Source organism: Rissa tridactyla, chromosome W, assembly GCF_028500815.1.
Source record: "Rissa tridactyla isolate bRisTri1 chromosome W, bRisTri1.patW.cur.20221130, whole genome shotgun sequence".
Taxonomy (NCBI): domain Eukaryota; kingdom Metazoa; phylum Chordata; class Aves; order Charadriiformes; family Laridae; genus Rissa; species Rissa tridactyla.
In genome coordinates, this window is record NC_071496.1 from 24,131,121 (window position 1) to 24,159,073 (window position 27,953).

A 27,953-nucleotide genomic window follows, 5' to 3' on the forward strand; every position below is an offset into this window, starting at 1 on the left:
CTGTCCCGTCCCCACCCACCCCCCGGTGGGATAGGGAGGAGAATCAGAAGAAATAGGTAAAACTCGTGAGTTGGGATAAAGACAGTTTAATAGAACAGCAAAGGAAGAGAAAAATAATAACAATAATACTGATGAAAGAATATACAAAGCAAGTGATGCATGCTGCAATTGCTCACCACCCAGAACCCGATGCCCAGCCTGTTACCAAGCAGCAATCCTTCTCCCCTCACCCTGGCCAACTCCTCCAGATATGTACTGAGTGACTTCTATGGTATCAAATATCCCCTTGTCTAGTTTAGGTCAGCTGTATCCCCTCCCAGCTTCTTGTGAAAATGAACTCTATCCCAGATGAAACCAGGACAGGAGATTTGTGCGTCAGCTGCTCAGACCAGATGACAGTCACCATCTGTCATCAGTGCTAATTTTATTCTGAAGATATTTGCACTGTAGTTTATTCCCTGTGCACGAAATACAAGCCAGATCTTTATTTTATCCTTCTCCCTATTGCTGTTTATAGGAGTTTTGCCAGTGAAAGGAGCCAGTAAGCACCATAGGATTTGGCCTGGTTTTATGTAAAATTATAATGAACAAATTCAACGTTTTGCTTTGAAGTGAAGGTGATACAAATTCTCAAATACATCTCAAGTATCTAGAACACAGGAGATAATAGTACAAAGGTCCTATGCACTAGGGGCAAATCCTCAGGGTTTGGATGGTGCACAAGAAATGATCCAGGTATGTGTGTCATCTCCATTGTACAGACTCTCCACAATCTTGATTTTTCTGGAAGCAACCCTGGTACTAGGGCAACGCTATTGTCACCATTTTATTGATGGGGAACCAAAATGCAGGAAGGCATAGGGTTATGGAAGAGACCAAGGGTACTATTGAGACCTGAATCTGTGTTTATGAAGACCTGATGCAGTGGAGTTCTTTGGGGAGAAACTGTAAAAATGAAGGTTAGAGCTAAGTGGGATAGATGGAGAGAGGAATATGGTACTGAAGAAAATGGGAATCTGGTTGAGACACTGAAAAAAAATTATGCAGGAAATGAACACAAGTTTAGGAGCAAGAGTAATAACAATATTGGAAAAATATCAAGAAAGAGTTGTTTTTTATCATTTTAAGGAGTTCTAAAAAACTATTTAAAAGCCAATGGTACAATGAAGAAAAAAATCTGAGCAATCAGGAAAAGCAGAAATATGTGCAATGTCTAGAGAAAGGAAGTTGTAAAGAGCAAGAAAAAAAAGCCTTCATATAAAAATATATTGCTGAAAAATACAGTTTTGAGGCAAGTACTTGTGAAGCTGTGCCAACTTCTGTAAATACAATTGGCTTTCAAGTGAGGAGATATTATAGAAAAGTTGAAATATTTAATTTTGACATTTTCCTGGCAAAATGTTTCAATGTTTTGCTTCGGAGTTACAGTTTATTATACAGCTGAGTTTGTTTTAATTTAAAATTTTATAAATAAAATGTAAAAAGAGATAGGATGTTTCAAGAAGTGGAGAATGAAACATTTCATTATACCAGAAAGAAAGAGACTGTTCTTTTTTTTTAAGCAATAAAAAAAAATGTTTCATGATGCCCTGGAAGAATTATTCTCCCCAGTTTTTCAGTTTTCTCACTGAAGTGAAAAATCAATTATTTGTGCAGCCCTAGTTGTGTAATGAGGCATGCTGAAGAAAAACTTTGGTTAGAGATGCAAGTGCTCCTGTACTAAAATTTTGGAATTTTAGATACCTCTGGGTATCTTAGAGACATCTAAGGAGCCCAGTGGGGGAAGAGGGGAAAGGAAAGGGCTCACTGTGCAAGATTATATCATCTGATTACAGTTCTTTTTCTTATCAGAAGGAATCTTGCTGACTCACTTATGTTGCAAGTCTGGATTTTCGGTTTGACATGGAGCTGTAGAAATCTTTCTCCATCTCCCTCTTTATTACTCCATACTTCCAGTGTAAGCCGACCTCTTAAAAAGATGGCACAGAAACCCAGACAAGGAGTGATCTATCAGTTCATCTCAGATTTTTTATCCTGTTCTGGGAAATAGTTGATCACACTAGAAGCAAGTTGATCACACACAGTTGAGCACACTAGAAGCAAGATATACTCTTCTGTATCATTTCCATTGTAACTTTGTTAAATTGAGCACGAGTCAGTTGAAAAAAAATGCTCTAAATTTCTCATCAGTTGTGCTTACATTTGAACACAAATGTCACTTGTGCAAATCCAGTCCTTCAGAAAGGAAGACAGAAGTACTTTCCTGTGCCAGTTGTTGATTTTCGACATGCATGATTACTTTGCTTTATACTGGCCACACACTGTTACAGAGATATAAATTCTTGTGGCGTGGCTGTTTTGTACCCTAACTTCCAAATGAAAACACTGCTGAAAAAGTATGTAATACCAGAGATCTTTATTCTGCATGGGGGCACAGAAGAGCGAGTGAGGCCACTGTGCCAGTAATACATCCAAGTAATACACTAACTCTCTTTCTCATCACGATAGTAATTCTAGAAACACAAAGACTGAGTAGATAACTAGAAAAAAAAATGGGAAAAATTATACTCATGTGCTTTATAACACCATGTCTTCTCTGAAATTTTTTTTTACAAAAATGTTTGAACTTATATATTGTTTTCACTCAAAATACTGCAGACAAATTAATAGAGGTCATTGTCCAGTGGTTTGTTGGTGTATATTCAGGAAGGCAGGACTTCTCCCTGCTGCATCCATCTGCTTCAACCAACACAACTTTCCAGATGCAAGTGATTCAGCTCGTGTCTTTCTTTTATACCTTCCTGGTCCTTCTGACAAGACATTCATTTCCACTAGCTAGCTCTGCTAGCTGAAGTTGTTGTCAAATGAACCCTGACACCATCACAAACCACTTCTGTGAGAAAAACAGTGGATTGTCTAGGATGACTCTAACGTTATGACATTGTAATACCCCACTCAATGGATGTATTTTGCTTCCAATGACTCAATGACCTTTCTGAGTTTTGGATCGTCTAATTACACATCCATACTGAACTGGCAGCTTTGCAGAAGATGAATCAAGGAAAATATAAATGCTTAATTTTTTAATATTTTGCTGGTATCAATAAGCTGTTATATACTTGAATTTGAATGAGCTTAAGTTGGAATAATGTTGATTCTTTTAATTTTTAATGGTCTTACCTTCCCCCTTCCTTGTCTTCTTTTGTCTGTGTAGTTTCACTTATTTATTTATTTCTGATCATGAAAATGTAAGCAGGTATTTGAAGCGAGGAAGCCCTGCTATATCAAAGCCCTGCTGTATAAAATGGTCTGTAATTCCTGAAACCCCATATTATGAGTTTGTTTGCGTGAAACTTCTGTTACAGAGCCTTTGAAAGAAATCCTAAATGACGGAAAAGCAGTAATGTAAAACTATTTTTATTGAAAATTCATCTACAAAGTAATGTTTCTCAATCCACTCTGGGTGCATACCAGTGCAAAACCAATGAGGGATGGGGAAGGGAATCTTTCTATAATACCTGATTTCCATGAGAAACAGTTAGTATAAAGAAGATCACATTCTTTGTGACACAATTCTTTTTTCTCAGCTGATGTCATTTACAGCCAATACATTAATATACAGACAATACATTGTCTTTGCAATGTATTTCCTAACAAAATCTTAACAAAAAATGAAATTGTTATGCCATAAATTCTACAGTTAACATTTATACACACATTCTGAATAGAGTATCTATATAAAAATGTCTCTAATTATGTATCAGAAAATATCTGTCTGTATCCTAGATTTGCATTCTGTTAGCAAAAAACCCCACCCCATACTTGTTTTCTTTCAGTCAGAGATTCATTTAGAGCTTTGTAGGTTTGACTGCTCAATACTCTGTATTAAATCCTGCTTACTTAATTCACTGGAGAGTTCCTGCTCGTATTGTCTGGGTTACACAACTGGAGAAGACAGGCAAGAGTTTTCAGTCCTAAATAAAACAGTCTTGCCTCGTTGCTCTAAACATGGGAAAAGGTTTGCCTTCAACCAGCATGCTGACATTTTCACTACAGTTACTTGTACACCATATTTATGTTCTTTTAGTGACAAGAGCAACATATTGCATATTTTTTTGAGTGGTAACTGGGATATTGCAAGGGAATCCTTCATTTCTATCAGAATTCTTTGGCGGGGGGGGAGAAAGAGGAGAATCAAACATTTAAATAAAAAAGATCACTCAGCACTATTGTTCCTTTTGATTAATATTTCTTCATTCCCCCAACCGTAACTGCGTTATAAATCTTTCCAGTTTAACCTCCATAATAACATAAGGCAAAAAGAAAAAAAAATACATAACGTATATTTCTAAAAAAAAGGACTTCATCAGGGAATAACACTGAAATGAACAAAAAAAGCCACAGGATTACAAGTACATTATCTCCCTTTTTTCATTCTTTCCTTATCTATTCCTTGAAAGAAACCTATAATATTGCACTTTAAATTCCTTTCTAATTAAAATTTCAACATTTATTATAGTATTTACTATTTTGCCTTTTATATATTTTTCCTAGTAAAAAGTAAAAAAGCACACATTAGTTTTACTTTCTAAAGGGTTATTTTTTCTCTTTGAGATGCTGCTGATAAACACACAAGGATTTCAAAATTTAACATTGAGATAGGGAACCTTCTTCTCCAGATGGAAAAATATAAATCCAGCTAACAGCTTTATAATTTATCAGTGGAATGACCAAGCATTTGGGAGGTTTCCAATCAGAAAACCTCCTGTTGGTCTCAGGGATTCAGATTTAGATTCCAGTCCCTTTAGGATCTGAGCCTCTCACCCTTCTGCACCTTCTGCAGAGGGCTAGCACTGCCTTCTATTCTTATTATTGCTTATTAAGTAGATAATTGGCATATGCAGAGCATGCTATTTTTTTTTTTTTTAGAGACATGAAGACACATTTTCTGTCCCAGAGTCAATACAGCCTAGGGCCTTGCTCCTACAAAAACACACATAGATTGTTCGGCTAGGTTGTGATGTTGAAATTAAGGGGGCAAATACAGAGTGGAGGTACATACATATATACGTAAATGTTTGCAAGTCAGTGTGAGCTGACTAGGGTAAGTTTTTGTAAAGATCAGCTGAGGCTAATGCAAAACACTGTGTCCAGATAAAATCACTTTCTCAGAAATATTTCAACTCAGCTGATAAAAGTGATCATTGGGAGTATTTTTTCTTTATTTATACATCTTCTCTTCTTTTATCCTTTCAATTAATGTCCTTCTTTTTATTGTCCTGTTAGTATTTGAACAAGTATATAACACTAGAGAAAAAAAATTAGATAAAAAGCAAAAAAACAGTTAATTTACTTAGCTGATTGCATTTATCAAGTTAGAAGTATTGATTGTGTGTTTATAGATGTTAGGAATTTTGCAACAGGTATTTAAAAAAATAAAACCATTTTCAGTCTTTGTTATCTGTTTTTACTTTCCAGTTCATTAAAAAAAAAAAGAAAGAAAAAAAATAAGATCACATTTACAGGACTGAGTAGCATATACACTGATTTATTTACTTTTTTTATTTAATTGACAATCTGTCTTTATTTATCCTCAGTTAGCACATGTCTAGCAGAACAGATGGTGTTGCCCATTAATTTTTTTTTAAGTGGGAAGCAAATATATACCTTGATCACTGCTAATTTGGAATATATTTTCATTAATTCTTAGCATAAAGGGAGAAAACAAGGAATAAGTGAACTTGGTGAATTCAAGATATAAATGGCTGGAAAAAGTGTGTGTTTTCCACACTTGTAGTGTTGGACTTATGCCTTCTTTACCCTACATCTTGGTTTCACTATCTAATGATTTCTCACTCTCATTTTCTTGTGAGATCAGTTGGTATGGTTTCTTCATTTCATTCTCCTCTATCACAGAATTGCCCATCTCAGCATCCCTGTTCTTCAGCTCATGCCATGATAAATGTTCAACAATTCCCGCTCCGATGGAGTCTCCCAAGACATTGGTAGTGGTGCGGAGACGATCCCTAAGGAGAAATAGTAAGTTAGCCTTGACTTGATCACTTGTTCAGGGAAGCATGCAGACTAGCTGTTAAAATGGCCTTTAAATAGCTACTAGATGATTCAGAAATTTTATATTAATTTATCTGAACTGTTAATGCCTTGATTCATTCTACAGAAATTAACAAATATACTAGGATTTGGAGCCACAAAATGTGTTAATATTCTTGGCAGTTTCACAGCAAGAAACAGCTATGTGACGAGGACGACAAAGGGAGCATGTATGGCAGATGCTTCTTGGAGGCATTTTTATACTCTAGTGGTTTGGGCTTATATCCTCTGAACATGTAAGCCAATGAGAATCTACCTTGTTAGGGTCATTTCCCTCCTGACCCTAAACTATGGTCAGTAATTTAGGGTGGAATTCTGCTAAAATGATTCAAAGTAAAGTACAACAATTCAGCCATCTTAGAGGGCTCTGCCCTGAAGATGTAGGAGGCAGCTTGACGAGGAGTGACTGGCACTGTTATTTGATAAGCGTCCACCTACATAAGGTTGTGGGCATGTGGTTAGAAAATCATAGAATCATACAATGGTTTGGGTTGGAAGGGACATTTAAAGGTCATCTAGTCCACCCCCCCCCACACAATGAGCAGGGACATCATCAACTAGATCACATTGCTCAGATCCCCGGCCAACCTAACCATGAATGTTTCCAGGGATAGGGCATCTGCCACCTCTCTGGGCAACCAGTTCCAATAATCATTTGAGAACATTATGTTCTGATAATGACATGGGCAACTTCTGGCAGGGATCACTTGAGAAGACTGAAGGGTAAAAGCCTCTGGAAACTATAACTAATAGGGGTTAGATGACATAGAGGTTGGAGGAAACCTTCTGCCTTTAATTTAGTTCATGGACCTAAGGCATTTCCCCATATATCTACAGGTGTCAGTTAGTCTTACAGACAGACAAATGAAAAAACTGAAGAGCAATACATTGTGGTGGCTGGATAAGAGAGTTACACAACTGTTTTTTAATTCTGCGTCCATGGAGTAGACTATATGAACCTTTCCTGAATTAGATAGTCAGCAGGGCTGCAATGAACTGGGTTGGGTCTGAACCAGCTCTGAGCCTGATTGATGGAAAGGTTTTCATTGACAAACTATGAAAAATAGAAGACTAAATAATTCTTTGCTGATTGAATTACAGTGTGTTTGAAAGTTTTCTTAGTACCCTAAGGATCCAGGTTTCTAAGTAACCCCTTTGCATGCAAGAGGAACCATCATTAAGTAACACCCCTCACCGTCTGCTCTAAGAAAATACATTAATTGCAAAAAATTGTGATTCTTTTTAACACTTCTTTCCAACTGCCTTTCACAGCAAAAGAAGTATATCACTGATTGCAGTATTGCCAAAATGTCCCTGGCTATTGCACTTCTAAATATGGTCTAAGCCTTAGTGACTCCACAAAAATACTTACAAGAACCAGTCCACTGCAATGATGAGAGTGATATCATCTGTAGGCAAACCTACTGATGTAAGCACAATGACCATGGTGACTAGTCCAGCTTGAGGAATCCCTGCAGCCCCAATACTGGCAGCTGTAGCTGTGATGCTGTGCAAAGAGATGGCAAAAGCAATTAATTGTCTTCCATAATAAACTCTCCTTATCATCTGGCAAACATTAAAAACAGATTTGAAGCAAGAAAGCATTTGCTCAGTAGTAAAGAAAAAGATGAGCCCAGTCCCTAATCTGAATGCTATACAGCTGCAGGGGAGTGTGTAACTTAATCCAAAATGTTTACACTAAACCTTTATTCATAACCCTGGAAACATGATTTTGTTAGATGTTAAATCCCTTACTAGATGCTAAGGGCCAGACAAAAACATTATAGCTACATGCCCCCACTCCTTGAACAAACTCACTCCACAAGCTCAAACATGTTAAAAGAAAAGTCGAGGAGGTAATTTTGTCCTGGCAGATCTAATGCAAGAACTTTTATTCTCTGTCCATCTCACTATAATGTCATGTTAGGTGAAGTATCTGTCCTCCAGCAGTTGACATTCAGCCATCAGAAAACAGAAAGCTGCCAGAAACCCTGAATCATACAGTCTAGTAACTTGATAAAAATATGCTTGTTCACACCTAGTTTAGGAAGAATTTGTTTTGTCAGGTGATTTGTCATGGAGCAGCTCTAGTACTAATGAATGTGGAACTATTGCCTCAGAGTGTGAAGACAGAGTTTTGCCTTCTGTTGATGAATATTGAATTAAGCTGGTGTTTTTTATGGAAAGAAGCACTTCTGATTGATTGAAAATCTTCTACATTCCCAGTTCACCATGTCTGAACTCTCAGTGTTTCTGAGTGATAAAATACCTGTCTCTCTTTCCTACAGTGTCTCTCTCTCCCCTTGCTGACATTTCATTATTCTGTACATGTACCCATCACCTTTTTATCTTAAACTGTTTGAGTAACATAATAAATTAATGCAGATCAGTTATCATCGAGTGATACTTAGTGGGTTGTTTGCTGTTCTATTTCAAACATGAAGGCTTGTGTGCTTGAAAACTATCTGGTACTGATTGTAAGTCTACGCTCCCAAAAGCTGCATGAGTTCTTAAGAAAGAAAATTTAAAAGTCATTAAAAACTGTTCTTGTTAACTCTACTAAGTCCAGTGATATGTGTGTCATGCTACAGTTTTTTAAAGGTTTACCTAATGGAGAATATGTGCTAGGGGGCCTCTTTTGTGCAGAAGATGTAAATCATTACAGTTATTCAGCTACTGTAGCAGTTCTCATTTTTAGCTCTAGATGCTGTTGTTTAAACCCACATATAATGGCAAGAAGGAGTCATCACAAAGGTGCTTTTATGAGATGTAGGTAATAATGGTTTCTGTACCTGATTGTGATAATTTGTCCAAAGTTCAGATCAAAGTTGTTAACCTGTGCAATGAAAATTGCAGCCAAAGCCTCGTATAAAGCAGTTCCGTCCATATTAATTGTAGCACCGACCGGGAGTACAAATCTTGTAACTCGTTTGTCCACTCCATTTATTTCTTCTAGACACTTAAATGTAACAGGTAGCGTTGCAGAACTGTAACAAAAAGAAAGAAGGTAATACATGATATAAATTCTACAAAGAAGGAATGAAAAGAATGTCATGCTTTGTGATGACAAGATAGATTGTTCTAATTGTCTTAATTTTTATGTGATCTACCAGAATATTTTTTTTAAAAAATGCCAAGGCTGGATTTAAACACTTCTAATGATGGTGGTTCTCCTGATGCTCTTGGAAGGTTTTTCCAATTGTTAATTACTGTCACTCTCTATGTAGTCCCTAGTCTGAATGTGCCTAACTTCAGTATTTTGTCACCAGATTTTGTTATATTTTAGCACGCTAAACAGAAGAATCTAGTTAAAAATTACCGCTTCCCACTTTTGATGTCGAGTTATGATTGAATCACCCCTAAGCATTGTTTTCCTGAATTTATATGAATTGAGCTATTCAACCCTTCAGTAAACAGCATGTTTTCTCATCTTTATTTGCTGGCTCCTCTGGAAAGGGTATTCTGATGGATGATTATATTATTTTACCACTTGTGGGTTAACCCCAGTAGGCATCTAAGCAACACCCAGCCACTGCCTTCCCCCCCCCGAGTTTATTTTCTCTTAAACTATGTTGACTAGCATTAGTTATATTATCTTCCTTTTAAAATAATTTTAAATCAAATTACCTTTGGGGTATTCCACAAATTTGCAAGGACTGACATTAAAATGTCAAATGTGAACAAATGTGAAATTAGTAATTGTCCCTCTCTACCCAATTAATATACTGCCATAATTTTTTTCAGTCCTAAAGAGCTTTTTCAGTGATAGCAAACTTAATCTGATTCTACATTAATTGTCCCAATAGTTTCTCATCCAGATCTTCAGAATAATCCCAAATGCCAGGGTCTTGAATTTAGTTATATGGACTAGCTGACTGAAAACATCTGTCTTTAGGAGATGCTTTTAAAATGTTTTAAAATGGAATGTGTTTTATGAAAGGTCATATGGTGTAGAAATGTATATTTGATTACAATGTTTCATTTTATCACAGACACAAACAGGTTTCTTATTCCTATGAAGTCCCTATGATTTCATCAACAAAGAGAAAAAATGGCTCTTCTGTTGCATTTCTGATATCCATCATTGGTTATCAGGATTTTGAGCACAGAACGTCACCTGCCAAGAAGGGCTCTCAAGCTCTCTTAGAATCCCCTCTGAACCTTCCTGTTTTCTGCTCCATTTTGCCACAGACAAACATAAAACTTCCCTTGCCAGCAGTATCCTTTATCAGCAAGCCATTACAAACTACTTACAAATCTCAAACACCAAGGCTAATCAAAGTCACAAGAGTTCCAGCCGTACAGTCTGCATCACCAGAACTATTTCATCTCTGTTCAAGGGTTATCATAGAAAACAGACTTCAAGTAAATATAATAATAATAATCATCTCTGTCAGAGAGCAGTGGAACTGAAATAAAGTGCCCAAATGAATATTTGAATATGGAGTTAACCAATTATATTAGACAAAATTGTTTCTCAAACCAATAATATTATAAAAAAATATGACCTTAAAATATTGTATTATACCTGGAAGACGTTCCCAAAGCTGTGACTAATGCCTGAATTAGGCCTCCAATAAATACCCAAGGTTTCTTACGAGTTATCAGGAAGTAGAGAAGAGGTAGGACAATGACAGCATGAATTAGCAAACCGATGATAACTGTTACAGTATACATGGCAAGCTGACCACCAATCACACCCATATCTTCCATCTCAATAATTTTTCCAGCAATCAAGAAGAGGATTCCAAGTGGAGCATACCTGCAAATAAGAAATCAAACTAATATTGCACTGAACAAAGTAGAAATCCAACCCCCCCATCCATACCTTTTGTGTTTATATGCATGCATGAATGTAGGATTTTGCTGGTAGGATGACTGGAATTATTCAGAAGCAGCCCAAGAGTTTAACTCTTTAACTCTTAACAGTTTAACCTGGATGAAACCACAGCAATGAATGTTTCTGATAGGCTCTTTTGGATTCAGGATCTGGTAAGGATTTCAAGATGTATAGCATGCCTTTCAGACCTGTAGGAAGATGATCTCCCTTTGGAATTCAAGTGTCATTTAGAAGCTAATTTAGCCAATTCTGTTATAATTCTGTCTGTATGAACAAAGGTTCAACCAACATAGTTGGAGACTATGACAAGTACCCAATTCTGTTATCTCTCCAGTGTTGTTTTCCATGTTGTTGGGGAAGGAACCCACACAAAAGGCTAACTTCTGATGATTTCAAGTGGTGCACTGGATAAATACTTTAGCATGAAGACATCTGTATGACAGAGGTTAGCTGCATTGTGGGGCAGCAACAAAGGTGGTATAATCTGCGTTTTCCTATCGGCAAGCACAGCTACAGATGAAGAAGGAGCTAGTGCTGAGCGTAAATCTCTAATATAATCCTGCTGCAGCTGGACTTTTGATACAGCCTTATTTCCATAAATGTCCCCTTGTCTTTTTATACTAAGTTATCACAGAACAAAATTTATCCAGCATATCTCAATTGCACTTTCAGCCATCAAATCCATGCAGAAATGTCTCAGAAGTAATAATTCTCATCTACTGCTTTATTGTCTTAAGGGAGCTTGTAAAAAAGGAGAAAAGATTTTTGCTTTGTATAGATGTTTCCTGGCAGAAATGGAATTTTCCTGGAAAAAATATACTTATTTTTAGTTTTGTATCTAGTATTACAACGTGTGTGTGTGCTCTTGGGTAGTTTTTTATGCTTTTGGAGTTGATTTGTTTGTTTGTTTGTTTGTTTGCTTTCTGTAGTAAAGAAGGCAACAAGACAAAATTTCTTTTCATAATTAACTTTCTACCTGACGAATAATAAATCTTCATTGTTGAAAAGACTTCATACCTAATGTTTGCAGGAAAAGGTATTGGTTTTATTTACCTGTAGAACACAATAAAGGAAGTGGCAAAATTATGTGTATCTGTAAGCAGTGCAGCGACAATGAAAGGGCATACATATACACTACACAACTGCAGGAACCAGTTGTGTTGGAAACTAATGATAACAAGGTCTTGCTGTGTAGAAATAAGATTATGGGAGAGGTTTGTCGTTTTCCTTTAGTGAAGTCAGAGTAGGTCATAAGGAAACTTTGATAGCATACTGTTGTGATTTCTGTCTTTATGAAGATGTAGAATGGCTCTGTATAAGCTTTGCAAATTCTGCCTTAGACCCTGTTTTTTTGTGTCAAAAGCTAAACACACTGAAAGAATGAGTATGTTTGAGTAAATTATTGATATACAGAATTACAGTTCTTGGGTTCATTTACAAAAAAAGCTGCAAGGTAGTTAAGATGCTATTGTCTGACTTCCTGCCAAACAGACTCTTGCTATCCAGTGCATGACTGTGATGAAAAAATATTGTTAGTAACTTAATATGGAATTTATCAGAGGCACTTACCACATTATTAGAGCTACCAATCTCATGATAGCCTCATTTAGGCTATCAAAGAAGTCTTTTAATGCCTGACCTTGCTCCTTCATGCTTCCAATTACCAGGCCAAAGCTTATTGAGAAAACCACCAAGCCAAGGGCGTTCACTCCATTTACAGAACCTGGAACAGGAACTATTTCCTCTTTCATTCGGGTGAGGGTTTCCATTGCTTCTGACACATTACTTAATATGGAAGCCACCGTGGATGTGTCATTGTATGAAATATCTACTTTAAATATTCTCTTTTCATAGTTAGTTTTGAACTGGTAAGACAAAAAGAAAAGAACAATAGGAATTCTGTGAATTATAGCAAGCAAAGGTAAAAATCACACATTAAATTATTAATTACTATTGTAGGACATTTGAATTCTTTGTGTAATATTTGTTGGTAGAATGTGCTGTTATGAAAACCTAGCTTTCCTAAAAGCAACAAAAATCCATATTAACTTCAAGAGCTAAAGTTTCACCTTTAGCTTCCAGAACTCGCTTTCTTGTCAACGAGTCAAAATCAAAGACACAGATTTGTCATGCTCATGAGTTTTGTGAACAAAACTATTGATTCTTAGTTTCCATTTTCCCTAGTCTTCCTTTTACTGCTGATGACTTCCTTTTACTACATATTACTGGGAAAATGTGGGCCCACTGCTGAATGAGGTAGGTGCCCTGGTGACAGAGGATGCAGAGAAGGTGGAGTTACTGAATGCCTTCTTTGCTTCAGCCTTTACTGCTAAGGCCGGCCCTCAGGAATCCCAGATCCTGGAGGTAGGAGAGAGAGCCTGGAGTAAGGAAGACTCTCCCTTGATCGAGGAGGATCGGGTTACAGATCATTTAGGCAAACTCAACACCCACAAACCCATGGGCCCTGACAGGATGCACCCACGAGTGATGAGGGAGCTGGCAGCTGTTATTGTGAAGCCACTCTCCATCATCTTTGAAAAGTCACGGAGAACAGGAGAGATGCCTGAGGACTGGAGGAAAGCTAATGGCACTCCAGTCTTCAAAAAGGGCAAGAAGGAGGACCCAGGAAACTACAGGCCAGTCAGCCTCACCTCCATCCCTGGAAAGGCGATGGAACAGCAAATCCTGGATGTCATCTGTAAGCATGTAGAGGAAAAGAAGGTCATCGTGAGTAGTCAGCATGGATTCACTAAGGGGAAATCACATCTGACTAATCTGGTAGTCTTCTATGATGGAATGACTGGATGGATAGATGAGGGGAGAGCAGTGGATGTTGTCTACCTCGACTTCAGCAAGGCTTTTGACGCTGTCTCCCATAGCATCCTCATAGGTAAGCTTAGGAAGTGTGGGATAGATGAGTGGACAGTGAGGTGGATTGAGAACTGGCTGAATGGCAGAGCTCAGAGGGTTGTGACCAGTGGTGCAGAGTCCATTTTGGAGGCCTGTAGCTAGCGGCGTTCCCCAGGGGTCAGTACTGGGTCCAGTCTTGTTCAATATATTCATCAACGACCTGGATGAGGGGACAGAGTGTACCCTCAGCAAGTTTGCTGATGATACAAAGCTGGGAGGAGTGGATGACACACCAGAAGGCTGTGCTGCCATATAGAGAGACCTGGACAGGCTAGAGAGCTGGGGGGTGAGGAACCTAATGAAATTCAGTAAGGGCAAGTGTAGGGTGCTGCACCTGGGGAGGAATAACCCCATGCACCAGTACAGGTTGGGGGCTGACCTGCTGGAAAGCAGCTCTGTAGAGAGAGACCTGGGAGTCCTGGTGGACAACAAGTTGACCATGAGGCAGCAATGTGCCCTTGTGGCCGATGGTCTCCTGGGGTGCATTAAAAAGACCGTGGCCAGCAGGTCGAAGGGAGGTTATCCTCCCCCTCTACTCTGCCCTGGTGAGGCCGCACCTGGAGTACTGTGTCCAGTTCTGGGCCCCCCAGTTCAAAAAGGACAGGGAGCTACTGGAGAGAGTCGAGCAGAGGGCTACAAAGATGATCAAGGGACTGGAGCACCTCTCTCATGAGGAAAGGCTGAGAGACCTGGGTCTGTTTAGCCTGGAGAAGAGAAGACTGAGAGGGGATCTCATCAATGCTTATAAATATCTAAAGGGCGGGTGTCAAGAGGATGGGGCCAGACTCTTTTCAGTGGTGCCCGGTGACAGGACAAGGGGCAACAGACACAGGAAGTTCCATCTGAACAGGAGGAAATACTTCTTTACTTTGAGGTGAACTTGCTTTGGCAGGTGAGTTGGACTAGATGATCTCCGAAGGTCCCTTCCGACACCTACCATTCTGTGATTCTGTGATTTTTATGAATTGATATTTTTCCCAGCAACATTTTCACAACTGTTAAATAAATAGGCCTTTTTTGGCTAGTTGAAATATTTTCATGTGCTCTGGAGTTCCTTTACTTTTTCATCTTTTTGAATTAGAAAAATATTAGAGTGAATAACTGAAATATAACATACCTCATTTTTCTTTTGTTATGGCAAAGCCATTAGTTTTCTCTGCTTTGCAGTAAGAAATCACCATTTTTCTTAATTAAGTATAGGGTTCTACCTTAAATGGGTCCATTATGGAATGGGCAAATCATTTTCAAAATCTCATTATGCTCCTGAATATCTACTTTGAAAACCAGTATTTCACCACCTAATACTTTTCCAAAGAGAAATGTGTATCCTGAATATTTCTCTCTGGTCTCAAAAAGCCCTGTAGTCCTGTCCTGATTAAATTCTTTTGAGCAAAGAATACTAAATTTCACTAGAAAAATATTTCTAATATATCTCAGGATGTTAAATACAATAAAGCATCCCATTAAAGCAATGGGATGCTGGCGTCAAGTTTATTTGGCAACTTTGAATTTTTATTCCTTTGGGCCTGCCAACAATCCCCCCCAAATATTAAGTCCAGGAGTTGTAATATTATTAGTAATATTTGGGGACTGTTGCACACTCAGAAAGTATTTTAGTGACGTGGAATACTTATGCCTAAGATGAGAAAGCTGAATATCAGCATCTAGCAACACTGAGCTAATTTTCTGTTATTTTCCACACCTGAATAGTTTTCATGCACTCCTTCCACATATTTGCTGTATCCCCTGAAGGCTTTAAGTCTTTCAGAACTTCAAGTAAAACTTGCTTAGAGGAGATTTATGGAAAATTTATGAATAAGATGTAGCAGAAAAAATCTCCTTGGAGGTTAGATATTCTTGAGTTTTAAATAAAATTTGCTAAAAAGTTGTAAGACTTGGGCTGTGGTTAGAGTAGACAGCTGAGCTGTTCCAACAGTTGGCTGACATGGAAAAGCATAGTTCCACTTCCTACTTGCTCCCATACAGCTTGTGATAATTTCTCCTCTGTGTCAGTTCTAGTTTGATCTTTCCATGAGCCAATCCTACTCTTTAAATTGGCAGGAAAACTTATCAAGCAAAGAAGTGGTCACTTTTTGGAGGTGAATCAGCTCACTGAGGAATCAGATGAATGCCAGAGAGGGCAAAACACCGAGACTGGGACTACACAGCCAGGGAAGGAGGGATGGGATTGCCTCTTTAAGTGACAGAGAGGTATTAGAGTGGAAATTATCTAGAAGTCATCACTGAAGGGATTTTATTTCAGTCATGACAGGAGTGTTAAAATATTGCCTAACATTGTACATCAAACACTTTTTAAAAAAAAGTGTGTGTGTATGATAATTGTGTTATATGTATATTTTTATTACTGCTTTAAAGTAGAAAAAAAAGTTAGGTAAAAATTCCTTAATCTGAAGGGTGTAATTTTGCTGGATTTGTGGGCATGCAGATTAGACAAACATAAAAAAGCAAGCTGCTTAATGAGGGCTGGAATTAAAGCCTAATTTCCTACCATATTTCCTATTAATTTCCTACCACATTTCCTATTAATTTCCTATTTTCCCTAGACACATCATAACTGACTTTGTTCTGATTCTCCTCCATTACCCTCAGGTCCTTCTCTCATTCCTACATATTTGACTAGGTCAAAAGCAACAATGATATGGCTATTAGACAGTGTTAGATGTGTGCTGCCTGGCTGAATGGCTACTGCCTGTTGGAACAGCTTAAGAGCTAAGTCATAAGCTGCTTTTCTTACTTTAGCACGATTTCTTACTTTATTATATGTTTCAGTTGGAAATTACAAAACATTTTTACCTGTTTAAAGCAAGCTTCCACCAAATTTGGAGGGAACATATTTCTGTGAAAAAGAAAGAAAATGACATGAGAAGTAATAAAAATCTAGTAATACCTTAAGTAGTGGCACAGCTAATAAAATAATTGACCAGCTAATTTTCAAAGGGATACTAACACAAATATGCAATTGTGTATACAGTGAGTAGAGCTTTGCATATAGCATTGTCCTGGTTAGCTTTATCGGGACAAAATGTAGTAGCGTTGGATAGATCCTGTCAATTGCAATCTGTGTATTCAATACTGTATAGCAGGTCTGGTTATGGAACAGAATATTAGCTAAATTATCAAATGAACAAAGCTCTATGGGTCAGTGTTGACTTTTAATTTTGTATTTATTAATGCTGTCTGAATCCAGATTAATAAAGAAGTTCTTAATATTTAATGCATTTCTAATTCTCAAACAATTTTTGCAGTCACGTAGCCTATTATATCATGCATTTATCACTCGATTTAGAGTCTTGTTGTGAATAAGAAATAAATATTTCTGAAGTTTGAGTATTATATATACACATATATAATTATATATGTGTGCATATACTTGTTAAATACGGGAATTTGCTTGTTTGCTTTCCAGAATGGTGACATTTCTGAGGGAATTAGAAGCACCCTAACTGAATAAATCATAGAATGATAGAATGGTTTAGGTTGGAAGGGACCTTAAAGATCACCTAGTACCAACCCCCCTGCCATGGGCAGGGACACCTCCCACTAGACCAGGCTGCTCAAAGCCCCATCCAGCCTGGTCTTGAACACTTCCAGGGAAGGGGCCTCCACAACTTCTCTGGGCAACCTGTTCCAGTGCCTCACCACCGTCATACTGAAAAATTTCTTCCTGAGATCTAATCTAAATATACCCATATACCCTCTTCTGGTTTGAAGCCATTACCCCTCATCTTATCACTACATGCCCTTGTAAAAAGTCCCTCTCCTTGGGAGGGAGACCCTTTAAGGTCTCCTTGCAGCCTTCTTTTCTCCAGGCTAAACAACCCCAACTCTCTCAGCCTGTCCTCATAGGAGAGGTGCTCCAGCCCTCTGATCATATTTGTGGGCCTTGTCTGGACCCATTCCAACAGGTCCATGTCCTTCTTATGTTGGGAACTCCAGAGCTGGACACAGTACTCCAGGTGGGGTCTCACCAGAGCAGAGTAGAGGGGGCAGAATCACCTCCCTCGACCTGCTGGCCATACTTCTTCTGATGCAGCCCAGGATGCAGTTGGCTTTCTGGGCTGCAAGCATACATTGTCGGCTCATATTGAGCTTCTCATCCACCAGCACCCCCAAGTCCTTCTCCTCGGGGCTATTCTCAATCCATTCTGCTACCAGCCTGTATTTCTGCTTGTGCAGGACCTTGCACTTGGCCTGGTTGAACTTCATGAGGTTTCCGCAGGCCCACCTCTCAAGCCTGTCCAGGTTCCTCTGGATGGCACGCCTCCCCTCCAGCATGTCGACCACGCCACACAGCTTGGTGTCATCGGCAAACTTGCTGAGGGTGCACTCAGTCCCACTGTCCATGTCACCAACAAAGATCTTGAACAGCACTGGTCCCAGTACCGACCCCTGAGGAACGCCACTTGTCACTGATTTCCACTTGGATATTGAGTCATTGACTGCCACTCTTTGAGTGTGGCCATCCAGCCAGTTTCTTATCCACTGAGTGGTCCATCCATCAAATCCATGCTTTTCCAATTTAGAGACCAGGATGTTGTGTGGGACAGTGTCACACACTTTGCACAATTCCAGGTAGATGACATCAGTTGCTCTCCCCTTATCTACCAACGCTGTAACAACATCGTAGAAGGCCACCAAATTTGTCAGGCATGACTTGCCCTTGGTGAAGCCATGTTGGCTGTCACCAATCACCTCCTTATTTTCCATGTGCCTTAGCAGAGATTCCAGGAGGATCTGCTCCATGATCTTGCCAGGCACAGAGGTGAGACTGACCAGCCTGTAGTTCCCCGGGTCTTCCTTTTTTCCCTTTTTGAAAATGGGGGTTATGTTTCCCCTTTTTCTGTCAGCGGGAATTTCACCAGACTGCCACGACTTTTCAAATATAATGGAAAGTGGCTTATCAGCTTCATCCACCAATTCCCTCAGGATGGATTTCATCAGGTCCCATAGACTTGTGTACCTTCAGGTTCCTTAGATGGTCTCCTACTAGATCTTCTCCTATAGTGGGCAGTTCTTCATTCTCATAGTCCCCACCTTTGCTTTCTGCGACTTGGGCGATGTGGTTGGAGCCCTTGCCAGTTGTCTTGAGGAATCTGAGTGCAAACCTCTTTATGAGTCTTTCTGAAGTCCCCCTTCCTGGCAGTATGACTCTTGGAGGCCTTTCTCCATGTCTCTGGCTTCTCCAAATGGGTTAGTGGAACACAAAATTTTGGTGGTTTTACCTGTGGAAAAGCTCCCAAGTTCAAATCCTCAGCTTCCCTACTCCCTGGAATACATCTGTGACATATTAGCTCTATAAAAGAGGCACTGCAGAGTCTCTGAGCAAGAAGAAAACAAGCTTTTATATTTGTGCCCCTCTATTTCAAGCATTTTACTTGCCTGTTTCTGGAATTTATTTCCCATCCATACAGTTTAACAAGGGTGAGTAGATGCACCCAGACTGGCAGCTACAATTAAAAATTAAGATTAATAGCTATATCAGGGATTGAAGTGATAAAACTGTCTAAAGTTGTAAATAAGGGAAAGCAGATGAATTTGGTAATAAGGATTGTGCTATGGAAAGAGGAGAAAACACCCATGCAGATAGCAGAACAGAAGTCTTTCTTTTGTTCGTGAAAGAAAGAATCTTTCTTTCTTTGAATATTAAAAGCAGTTTCTTCCCTTGCAACGGTTTGATTTGAAAATAAATCCATGTATTCTTTTGTAGCATTGTAGGGGTTAGAGATATTGGTAAGAAATTTTGCTAATTTAGGCATTCACTGTCTAAAATTCCCTACTATTCTCGTGTGACTCTAAATATCACTGTTGTCATTTTTGGTACAGAAAGTGTGCAATATCATAGCCATACCTGATTAAATCAAGAAAGGCATCTGCTGCTGTGACTTCAACAATTTTGCCTTCTCTGTGCATATTTTCTTTAGTACCTTTTCCAGGGTGGATGATGACCACGATGATTATACCAATCAGTACAGCAATGATCGTAGTACTCATGTAGTAGACTACTGCTCGGACTCCCATCTTCCCTGATGCTTTACTATCCAGGGCGGCAATTCCTAGTAAATTTAAGCACAAGGACATTCACCTCATACAGCTGTGAGTAAAGACTATAAACTCAGCATGATGAAAATGGTTTTGTGGGAAGACTTTTGATGACCAGTACATTTAAAGCTACCCAAGGTAAGTTGGCCCTCTTTTGCAGCTTGTACTGCCACTGTCTTCCCATCCCACCCCTAATGCTTTCTATTACAAGAGTTACAGCTTTCTGTGCTTCGTTAACACTTGTTAAAAGCAAAGATTATTGATCTGATGTAGTGTGGCATTCCCTATATGCCAGTGAGACAATTCATGGTTTTTGATTAGCATAGTTACCACAGTCTGAAAAATATACCTTAGAAATGTGCTGCACTGAATTTGTAATGGTAAGAAAGAAAACAGAATACTCTCAAGTAACGTTGATAATGTTTGCTACAATTAATGTGTATGAAGAGTTTTCTTCAATCCCTAATGGAATGCCCTGAGTTTACCTCTGTCCCAAGCCATGGGAGTTTAAAATAGGTTAAATGCTATTAGCTTATTTCAGAAAATCCTTACTATTGTATGAATAAGCATTTAGAATCTTTTATAAGCTTTGCAAAACTTGCAACATTACTCCTAATTCTTGGCTCATTTTAATGCATCTGATCTAATATGAATTAGCAGCTAGGCTGCTCAGTTATGGCATCTGCTAAAGTATTTGTTCATGAGATTGCACCAACAGGGCTGTACTGTGTTTTTTAAATGAAGGTGCAGTTCTGCCAGGGAAAGAGCTCTGAATTTCTGAGGAGGAGTGTCTCATGAGGACTGTCAGAAATGGAAATCCTCTTTCTCTTTCCAAACAGGTGCAGTTAGTGTTCCTCTCCTTAAAATGCCCCTTTGCTCCTTCTTAAAATTTCAAGTAGTCAATAACTTCCCCATACTTAATCTGGAGGTCTACACCATCTGTCTCAAAACAGTGCTGGCATTTCTTGTTGGAATCATGCTTTCAAAGTGCAGAATGAAGAAAGGGGTCAGGAAAAGATCTCTTTGCTTTATTATCTCCTCCTATGTACCTCTATATGTCACTGTCTAAACCGAACTTTTGTGGACTGCCCACATATTTATCTAGATGCCATCTTTGAATGTACAGAAGATAATGAAAGCTGCCTGCCTTACACTCTGGGTACTTATCTCCGAGGAGAAAGCATTTAAAGTAAGGCAAAAGGACTGTGTGAATATAAATAATATGAAAACATAAAACTAGAATCATGGCCTGGCAAAACTAAATATTTTCTCAAAATGCTTATCATTGTAGATATGTCATACTTCTGTCTATCTTCTAAAGGAGGAAATATGTGCTACTGGAGTTACAGTGAAACTACTCTAGTCACTGATGTAACTGAGATTAAGGCTGTGTTCCAGGCTCTGATCAAATCTTCAAAGTATAAAACCAATCACATGCTTCATACTTACCCTTTCATTTCAGCTAGGTCTTGCCTGTCCTTTCATCAGAAGCAATTAGAGCCAGTAAGATTTGTACCCACAAAATGAATTGCAAAGGGTGATTACTAGATTTGCACTCTGAATTGCTTGATTTATATGTGCCATTGTAATGGAAGAACAAAGTGTTACAAACACAGGAAGAAACTGAAAATGGAAATCCAACATTTGAAGCACTTGATCCTTCATTTCTCTGCTCAGCTTTTCCATCAGTAAAACTGGATGATAATGCTTGTGGTAAGTTTACATTTATGTTTTAAAATTCTGTGAGGAAAATGGCAAATACTACCAAGTAATAAATAGTTATTTTTACTAACAGGAAGTAAATTCTGTAGCTTGTTTTTTTAGAGTCCTCAAAATAATGCAAATGCAAAATAATGCAAATATAATTAATCAATGCATAAAAATAAAGTTAAGAATTGTTGGAGTCTTTGAGAGCTTCTACTGAGTTGTACAATGTTTATATGAGACAGCATTTGTTACAAATTTTATTTTTAAAGTATCAGTATATAACTTAAAAAGAAGTGTGATTTAAAAAGTGAAAAATGAATGCATGCATACTAGTCCTGTCAACTTTGTCTTTATATATTTTCATTGATGTTTTATGTTCTTGCTATTTCTAATATAGCAGCAATGGTCTGTATAGTTTTTTTCATTTTAGCTAAGATCGACTTTAAACTTGGTTTACATCCTGAGTATGAAAAGGTAAATTTAACCTATATAGTTTGTTGAGAAGATTTGGAAATGCACAGATGTTAAATCAGTGAGTTCCCAGTATCCTGCCCTTACCAGGTAATAGATTCAGGACCAGATGCTGAGCACTGTCAGTCTAGAGGGTTCGCAGGCATATGTGCTTACTGCTTTAATCAAGCCTAATTTTCTTTGTACTCCACACTTGATACTAGGTTGAGTCTCCTACGCTTCAAAAATCACTAGGTGTGTAGGACGTATTTTACCATTAAAGATTGCTGTGTTGAAGGATTGGGGCTTGTGGTTCTATTTCTTTCTTGGACTGATTTTGGGACTGAGTGGTGAACTGTGTGCAAGTGATATGTCAGAGACCAAGAGTCATGCTCTTGTCTTTATAAGCTGCTTTCCAGCTTGGTTTCCTATTATGCGCTGTGACTACACAGCCCCTTATTTTAGGTTGCTCAGTCTCATTTCTGCTCTTGCTTGTCATATAAATGACTTCTCAGCTTGAAAGCGGGGGACAGCAATTCCCCTCTTCTTGAGCTCTAACCGCTCGTGGCATGTATAGCAGTAAGCATTCAAAGCGGAGGGATGACAAACATAAGTATGAACAAAAGCTATATGAGGAGGAAGCAAGTTCTCACCTCAGAGAGCCCCTACTAGGGAGCTGCTGGGCAGCCTTCCCTCCCACTGTGGTTAATGGGAACTCAGGGAACTCACGAGAGGTACACTCAGTATCTTCCAGGTCCAAAACTGCAAAAGCTTCCAGCATACCAACAACAAGAATTATCTAAAAAATATTTAAAATCTGTTTTTAAAACATAAGAAAATGAAGGGGTTTCTTTTCTTTGCATTTTAAGATGTTGACAAGAATTCTTAGAGCTGAATGGGTCTCTGGAAGGGTTTCATGTCAGAGTCTGGAAGCTTTCATGTATCACAGACCATTGTATCCTCAGTGTGTCCTTTCACAGCCAGTAAGCAAAACTCCCATTGTCCCACGGGAGATGTATGTGTCCCTTTCATCCTGCTCCCTGCTCTCTCCTCCACACAGCTTCTGGCTCCAGCACCTCTGCCTCCTCTTTTCCCCTCACTTCCCTTTCCCCAGGGAACCTGGGAAACTGCTGTGCCACCGGTCCCTTGAAGTTGTCAAGGCAACCTTGAGCAGAGCGCCTGTAATTTCTCACAGTGTGTGCATGCACACAACATGAATGGGAATGATTTTTTTATGTATTGCTGGGGAGGGAGGGAGGGAAGGGAAGAAAGAAGGGGGCAGGCATAAGTCTGTAAAACTACAAACAAACCCAAGCCCTTACCCCTGTCCTCTCCCTTCACATACTCTTTCTCTCCCTTGAGAAATAAGTGAGGAATCGGTCACGCTGTGGGTGAAATAAAGACATGACAAGGAGTTCTCCAGAGTGTCAGGACAAAAAGCAAAGCACTATGTTGTTCTTTAACAAAGGTTAGAGAAGAAATGAAAATATTTTAGGATGCAGGAAAGGCAGCAAGCAAGCAAGTAGGGTATTGTAAGAGAAGGAGAAAGAGAGAGAAAGGATGCTGGGAAAAGGAGAAAAATCTAGTTAGGACAATTTGTTAAAAATTGTTAATCTGATAGTTCTGATTGTTCACCTGATGATCATGGTTCTGCAAATTATCATGAACTAAACGTAGCAACTTTCTTGAATAGCTACTATACTATTACTGGTTTTGTGCCAATTTTATATATATTTACTGTAGTTATGATTCTAGATTATACAGAATTCTAGAATTTATAAATCCAGAGTTGCTTCTGTTGTTTTCTCAACATTGTAAGCATGCTTTACATAGTCTATGTGTAATCTTGGATTATACTAGGGCACACTAACACAGAGGGATGATACTCCTCAGTAAGATCAAAGATAAAATACACTGAGTATATTCTCTTTAGATAACATTTAAGACAATAATAGATTGGATCTGCTTGTTCAAAAATAAATTCCAATGAATTATTTTAAAAGCCAAAAAGCAGAGCCTATGCTAAAAAGCCTCCTCTTCCTCAAACTAAACAGTCCCAGCTCCTTCAATCGCTCCTCATAAGATTTATTCTGCAGGCCCTTCACCAGCTTCGTTGCCCTCCTCTGCGCTCGCTCCAGCGCCTCGATATCTCTCTCGTATTGAGGTGCCCAGAACTGGACACAATACTCAAGGTGTGGCCTCAGCAGTGCTGAGTACAGGGGGACAATCACCTCCCTCCTTCTGCTGGTCACACTATTTCTAATACAAGCCAGGATGGCATTGGCTTTCTTGGCCACCTGGGCACACTGCTGGCTCATGTTCAGCCGCTTGTCAATTAGAACCCCCAGGTCCTTTTCTGCCAGGCATCTCTCCAGCCATGCTTCCCCAAGCCTGTAGCGATGCATGGGGTTGTTGTGGCCCAAGTGCAGGACCTGGGGGGTATACTATACAGTCTTGGTTATAAATGTACTGAGCTTGAGGTTCAAATCAGTTGCTATTTCTTCTGTAACTATTTTCACGGTAGGATATTCCACAGCCTTGCTCACTTCTTATTTTGCTTGCTTCCATGGTGCTTTTTTACACATGCACAAATAACTTGATTTTCTTCCTATAAAATTATTCTCTGTATAAGGACAGTGTCAGTCAGTAAAGGAAGAAAAAATTCAGTAAAACTCCCCAGACTGTGCTTGTTGTTGATAAATATTTTTTAGACACCAAAGTATTACAGCTCCAATTAAAATGTAATATGTAAATATGGTAAACTTAGATGCTGCATTTCTATGATTCTATGATTTATTGAGTGTCAGTGACATTTGTGTTACTGCAGGAATATGATGTACTGTTCTGAAAAGTGTAGTTGTTTTACTTTTTGGAGTTGCAAGATAACAGAATACATTCAGAGAACCGGTAGGAAAGTACATTTCCTGAAACTCACATCTGCCCGAGAAGGACCCTGCTGTGGGGTTGTTCAGATACCCATTTAACTCTTCGCATTATTCCACCTTTTGCTCACAGTATTGGAATGTGCCAAACAATATCCTTTTAGAAGGGAAACTAGGGAGCAATTTATCTTCTTTATGTGTGCTAAGCAGGGCAGGAGGGAGAAGCAAGCAGGGATTCACAGCAAGCCATGGAGCAGTGATTAGTAACAGCTGACAGTCTCAAACCAAGACTCTCTTTCTTTGATTACCTCATTGTAATAACAGAGTACAAAGGGCTGACTGTTCTCAAGCCAAAAATCAGAGACCCAGGAACACAGAAAATAGCAGCTCACAATTTTTTTTGGTAACAAAACACTGCCACTACCTACACAATGCAATTCTAAAAAGACATCCTTTTATGTCCAGACATTTGGACTAACCTTTCCTGGAAATGGCATTCTTCTGTCGGGCATAAAGCTGCTTATTTTACGTATCAGGAGTGAAACAACGAGCACAGAACATTTGCTTAAGAAAAAGCATAATGGAACATGGTAAATTATTTCAGTTTAATTAGAAAAAAGTTGATTGTAGTAGCTGATAAGCCAAAGCACGTTAAGATAGCTTTAATCCTACAGGACATGTTGTTACAAGACTGAAATAAATATGCTAGTAGTTGTAACAGACTTCCACCCTATTCCCCAAGGATGAAAATACTACTTTTCACTTATTCTCAACATATTGCCAAAACCATCTACTTTAACCATGCATCCCAGTAAGATACCGCTGATAAAGATACTTTTCCGTTCTGAATGGTGTTAAGCACATTACTTAGTGCTCCATAAAATCCATATTGCAATTTCTTAAAATACATGTGGAAGCTTTTAATCTGCTAAAACGCTGGTCTGGGTTTTGGCAGACTGTGCCTGGAGTCCTTCAAAGACATGTTTTTGAATGTGCAGCACTTATTAAACAACATCCCACAAATGTACAGTGCTTCTGTTATCTGACTGGCCGTATACCATGTGATGAAGCTGTAAACTATTTACTATGCTAAATCACTCCTGATCTACTTTAGCTACTACTGAAAAAATAATATGACATACTTCAGAATACAGAGGTGAAATTAAAGGTATCCCTAAAGGCTCAGTAGCTAGTAATGCAGTCTAATATAAAAATGCATTTGCTTTTACATGTTCAGTATGTAACAGATGTCTGAAGAGACGCTTCTGTTAAATTGCTAGAAAAATTAAGTGAATAAAATTCTAGTCAGAGAGGTGCAAGATTTAAAGAATGGAAAATTAAGGTTGCCTGTCTAAAAAAAAAAGAGACATACCTCTATGTGCAAAATGACATGGGATTTGGGGTATGATATTTTACTGATCTGTAAATTGTCACAGCTCTATGCTGGAGGTATCACCTTCTCACTCAAAATGTGATCCAGTATAGTTGGCCAGCCAGTTCTTGGCTGCTTCACTAAAACTTCCAATAATAGAGTGTACTGCAGTGTACTCATTTGTTTTAATGACCTCTTGAACTTTGGATCACTGATTCAGTTACAATCTTGCAACATCAAAGCCATACACTTTTGCTTTGTCTTTCTCCACATTACAGACTTGTAGGAGGCAATGGAAAGAAGTTAAGACTTCCTCTGGAATGCCTGACAGTACCAATCAGTACTTTTTAATGATATTATTCAGCTCTTTTCCAGGATGTTACAGTGCTAAGCACGGCTGAAAAATCGGTTTTCGCTTTCACAATTCAAGTGTTATACAGTTACCATCTGGGCATCATCTGCTTGCAGGCAGGATTAAGGATATGAATTTCTGTGAGAGGTCTGAGGTAAAATCATGAAAATATCAGTTGATTTTAAACTAAGATGAAAAAGAAGGTAGTTTTTTTGATCGCTGTTATTATTGGACTGTGATGCTCTGCAGAACAGAAAAGCAGCCTATTTGCTTTTTAACTATTAAGCATCCTATCTTGAATTTGAAAGCTTTATTTTCTTTATGGATGCAGGCCCTTTGCACAGCTTCATTAGCCTTGAGACAGGTATTAGCAAGGCTTAGTAAGCTAATATTCTCTAACTTTGTTTTCAGGGGTTTGGGAGTCAAGACATACTGCAGCTGTAAATATTGAACAAAGCTGATATTCAGTGCAAGAATGTATTCATTAATGAAATAGCCATTCATTAGATGAACTATTGACCAAAGCCTATTTTTTCTCTAACTCTGAAAAGTAACTATATTAACTGGAGAATTTATCTAAATATTTAGATCTAAGTTAGAAGTGGGTGGCGAAATGTCAGAATAAAGTAAGTATTTAGCTTTGCATACAAGTAGAGAGAAAATAAGAGCTGTTTACAGAGGAAGGAATCAGCATCAGCACCTTAATTCTAGTGCAAATAGTGTACTTCTAGTACTATGTGTTACTTTTCTTTTTCTTATCTACCACTAGTAAAGAGCTATCGGTATAGTTGCCTGAGGATGAAAAGGTGAGAGGATGAAAAAAACACGTATTCTGGTTAAGTATATAATTATTACAAACCAGAGCCTGATCCTGAAAACATGCTTAACTGAGGCATCTAAGTAAACGTTTGTTTTAACGTACTTAGTCCAAAAATCTCTTCAGAACTTGTGACACAAGGCTCTTCAAATTCCAGTGAAGTAGCAAAGATGTATATTGCTTAAAGAATAATACCAGAACTGATAGCTCTACTCACAAATTACAAGTCATGCTCTCCAAATATTGGAATAACTTAGAAAACAACATTTTTAAAAATAAGTACTCTGTTATGTGACTCTTGAGTTTTCAGAATATAGTCAGGACCTATTTTTGAGGTTTTCTTCACAACCAGAGGGCCAGGAACTTAATTTGCTTTGATACTTGACTTCAAGAGATGATGGGTCTTTAAGAATAACATTAAGATCCGAAAGCTTCTGATGGCATGATAGTTG

General features: G+C 38.5%; 1 protein-coding gene across 1 annotated transcript in view; it reads right to left on the bottom strand.

The window, feature by feature from the left end:
• Positions 1-5,821: 5,821 nt before the first annotated feature.
• The window catches only part of LOC128901978 (excitatory amino acid transporter 1-like), a 52,007-nt gene continuing 29,875 nt past the window's right edge, over positions 5,822-27,953 (bottom strand). Inside the window, exons 3-9 of the mRNA XM_054184198.1 lie at positions 19,731-19,935; positions 16,676-16,718; positions 12,521-12,816; positions 10,640-10,873; positions 8,904-9,098; positions 7,484-7,618; positions 5,822-6,026 (exon numbers count right to left, since the gene is read on the bottom strand). Coding sequence (XP_054040173.1) covers positions 5,822-6,026; positions 7,484-7,618; positions 8,904-9,098; positions 10,640-10,873; positions 12,521-12,816; positions 16,676-16,718; positions 19,731-19,935 — 1,313 coding nt within the window. The remainder of the gene's footprint in view (positions 6,027-7,483; positions 7,619-8,903; positions 9,099-10,639; positions 10,874-12,520; positions 12,817-16,675; positions 16,719-19,730; positions 19,936-27,953) is intronic.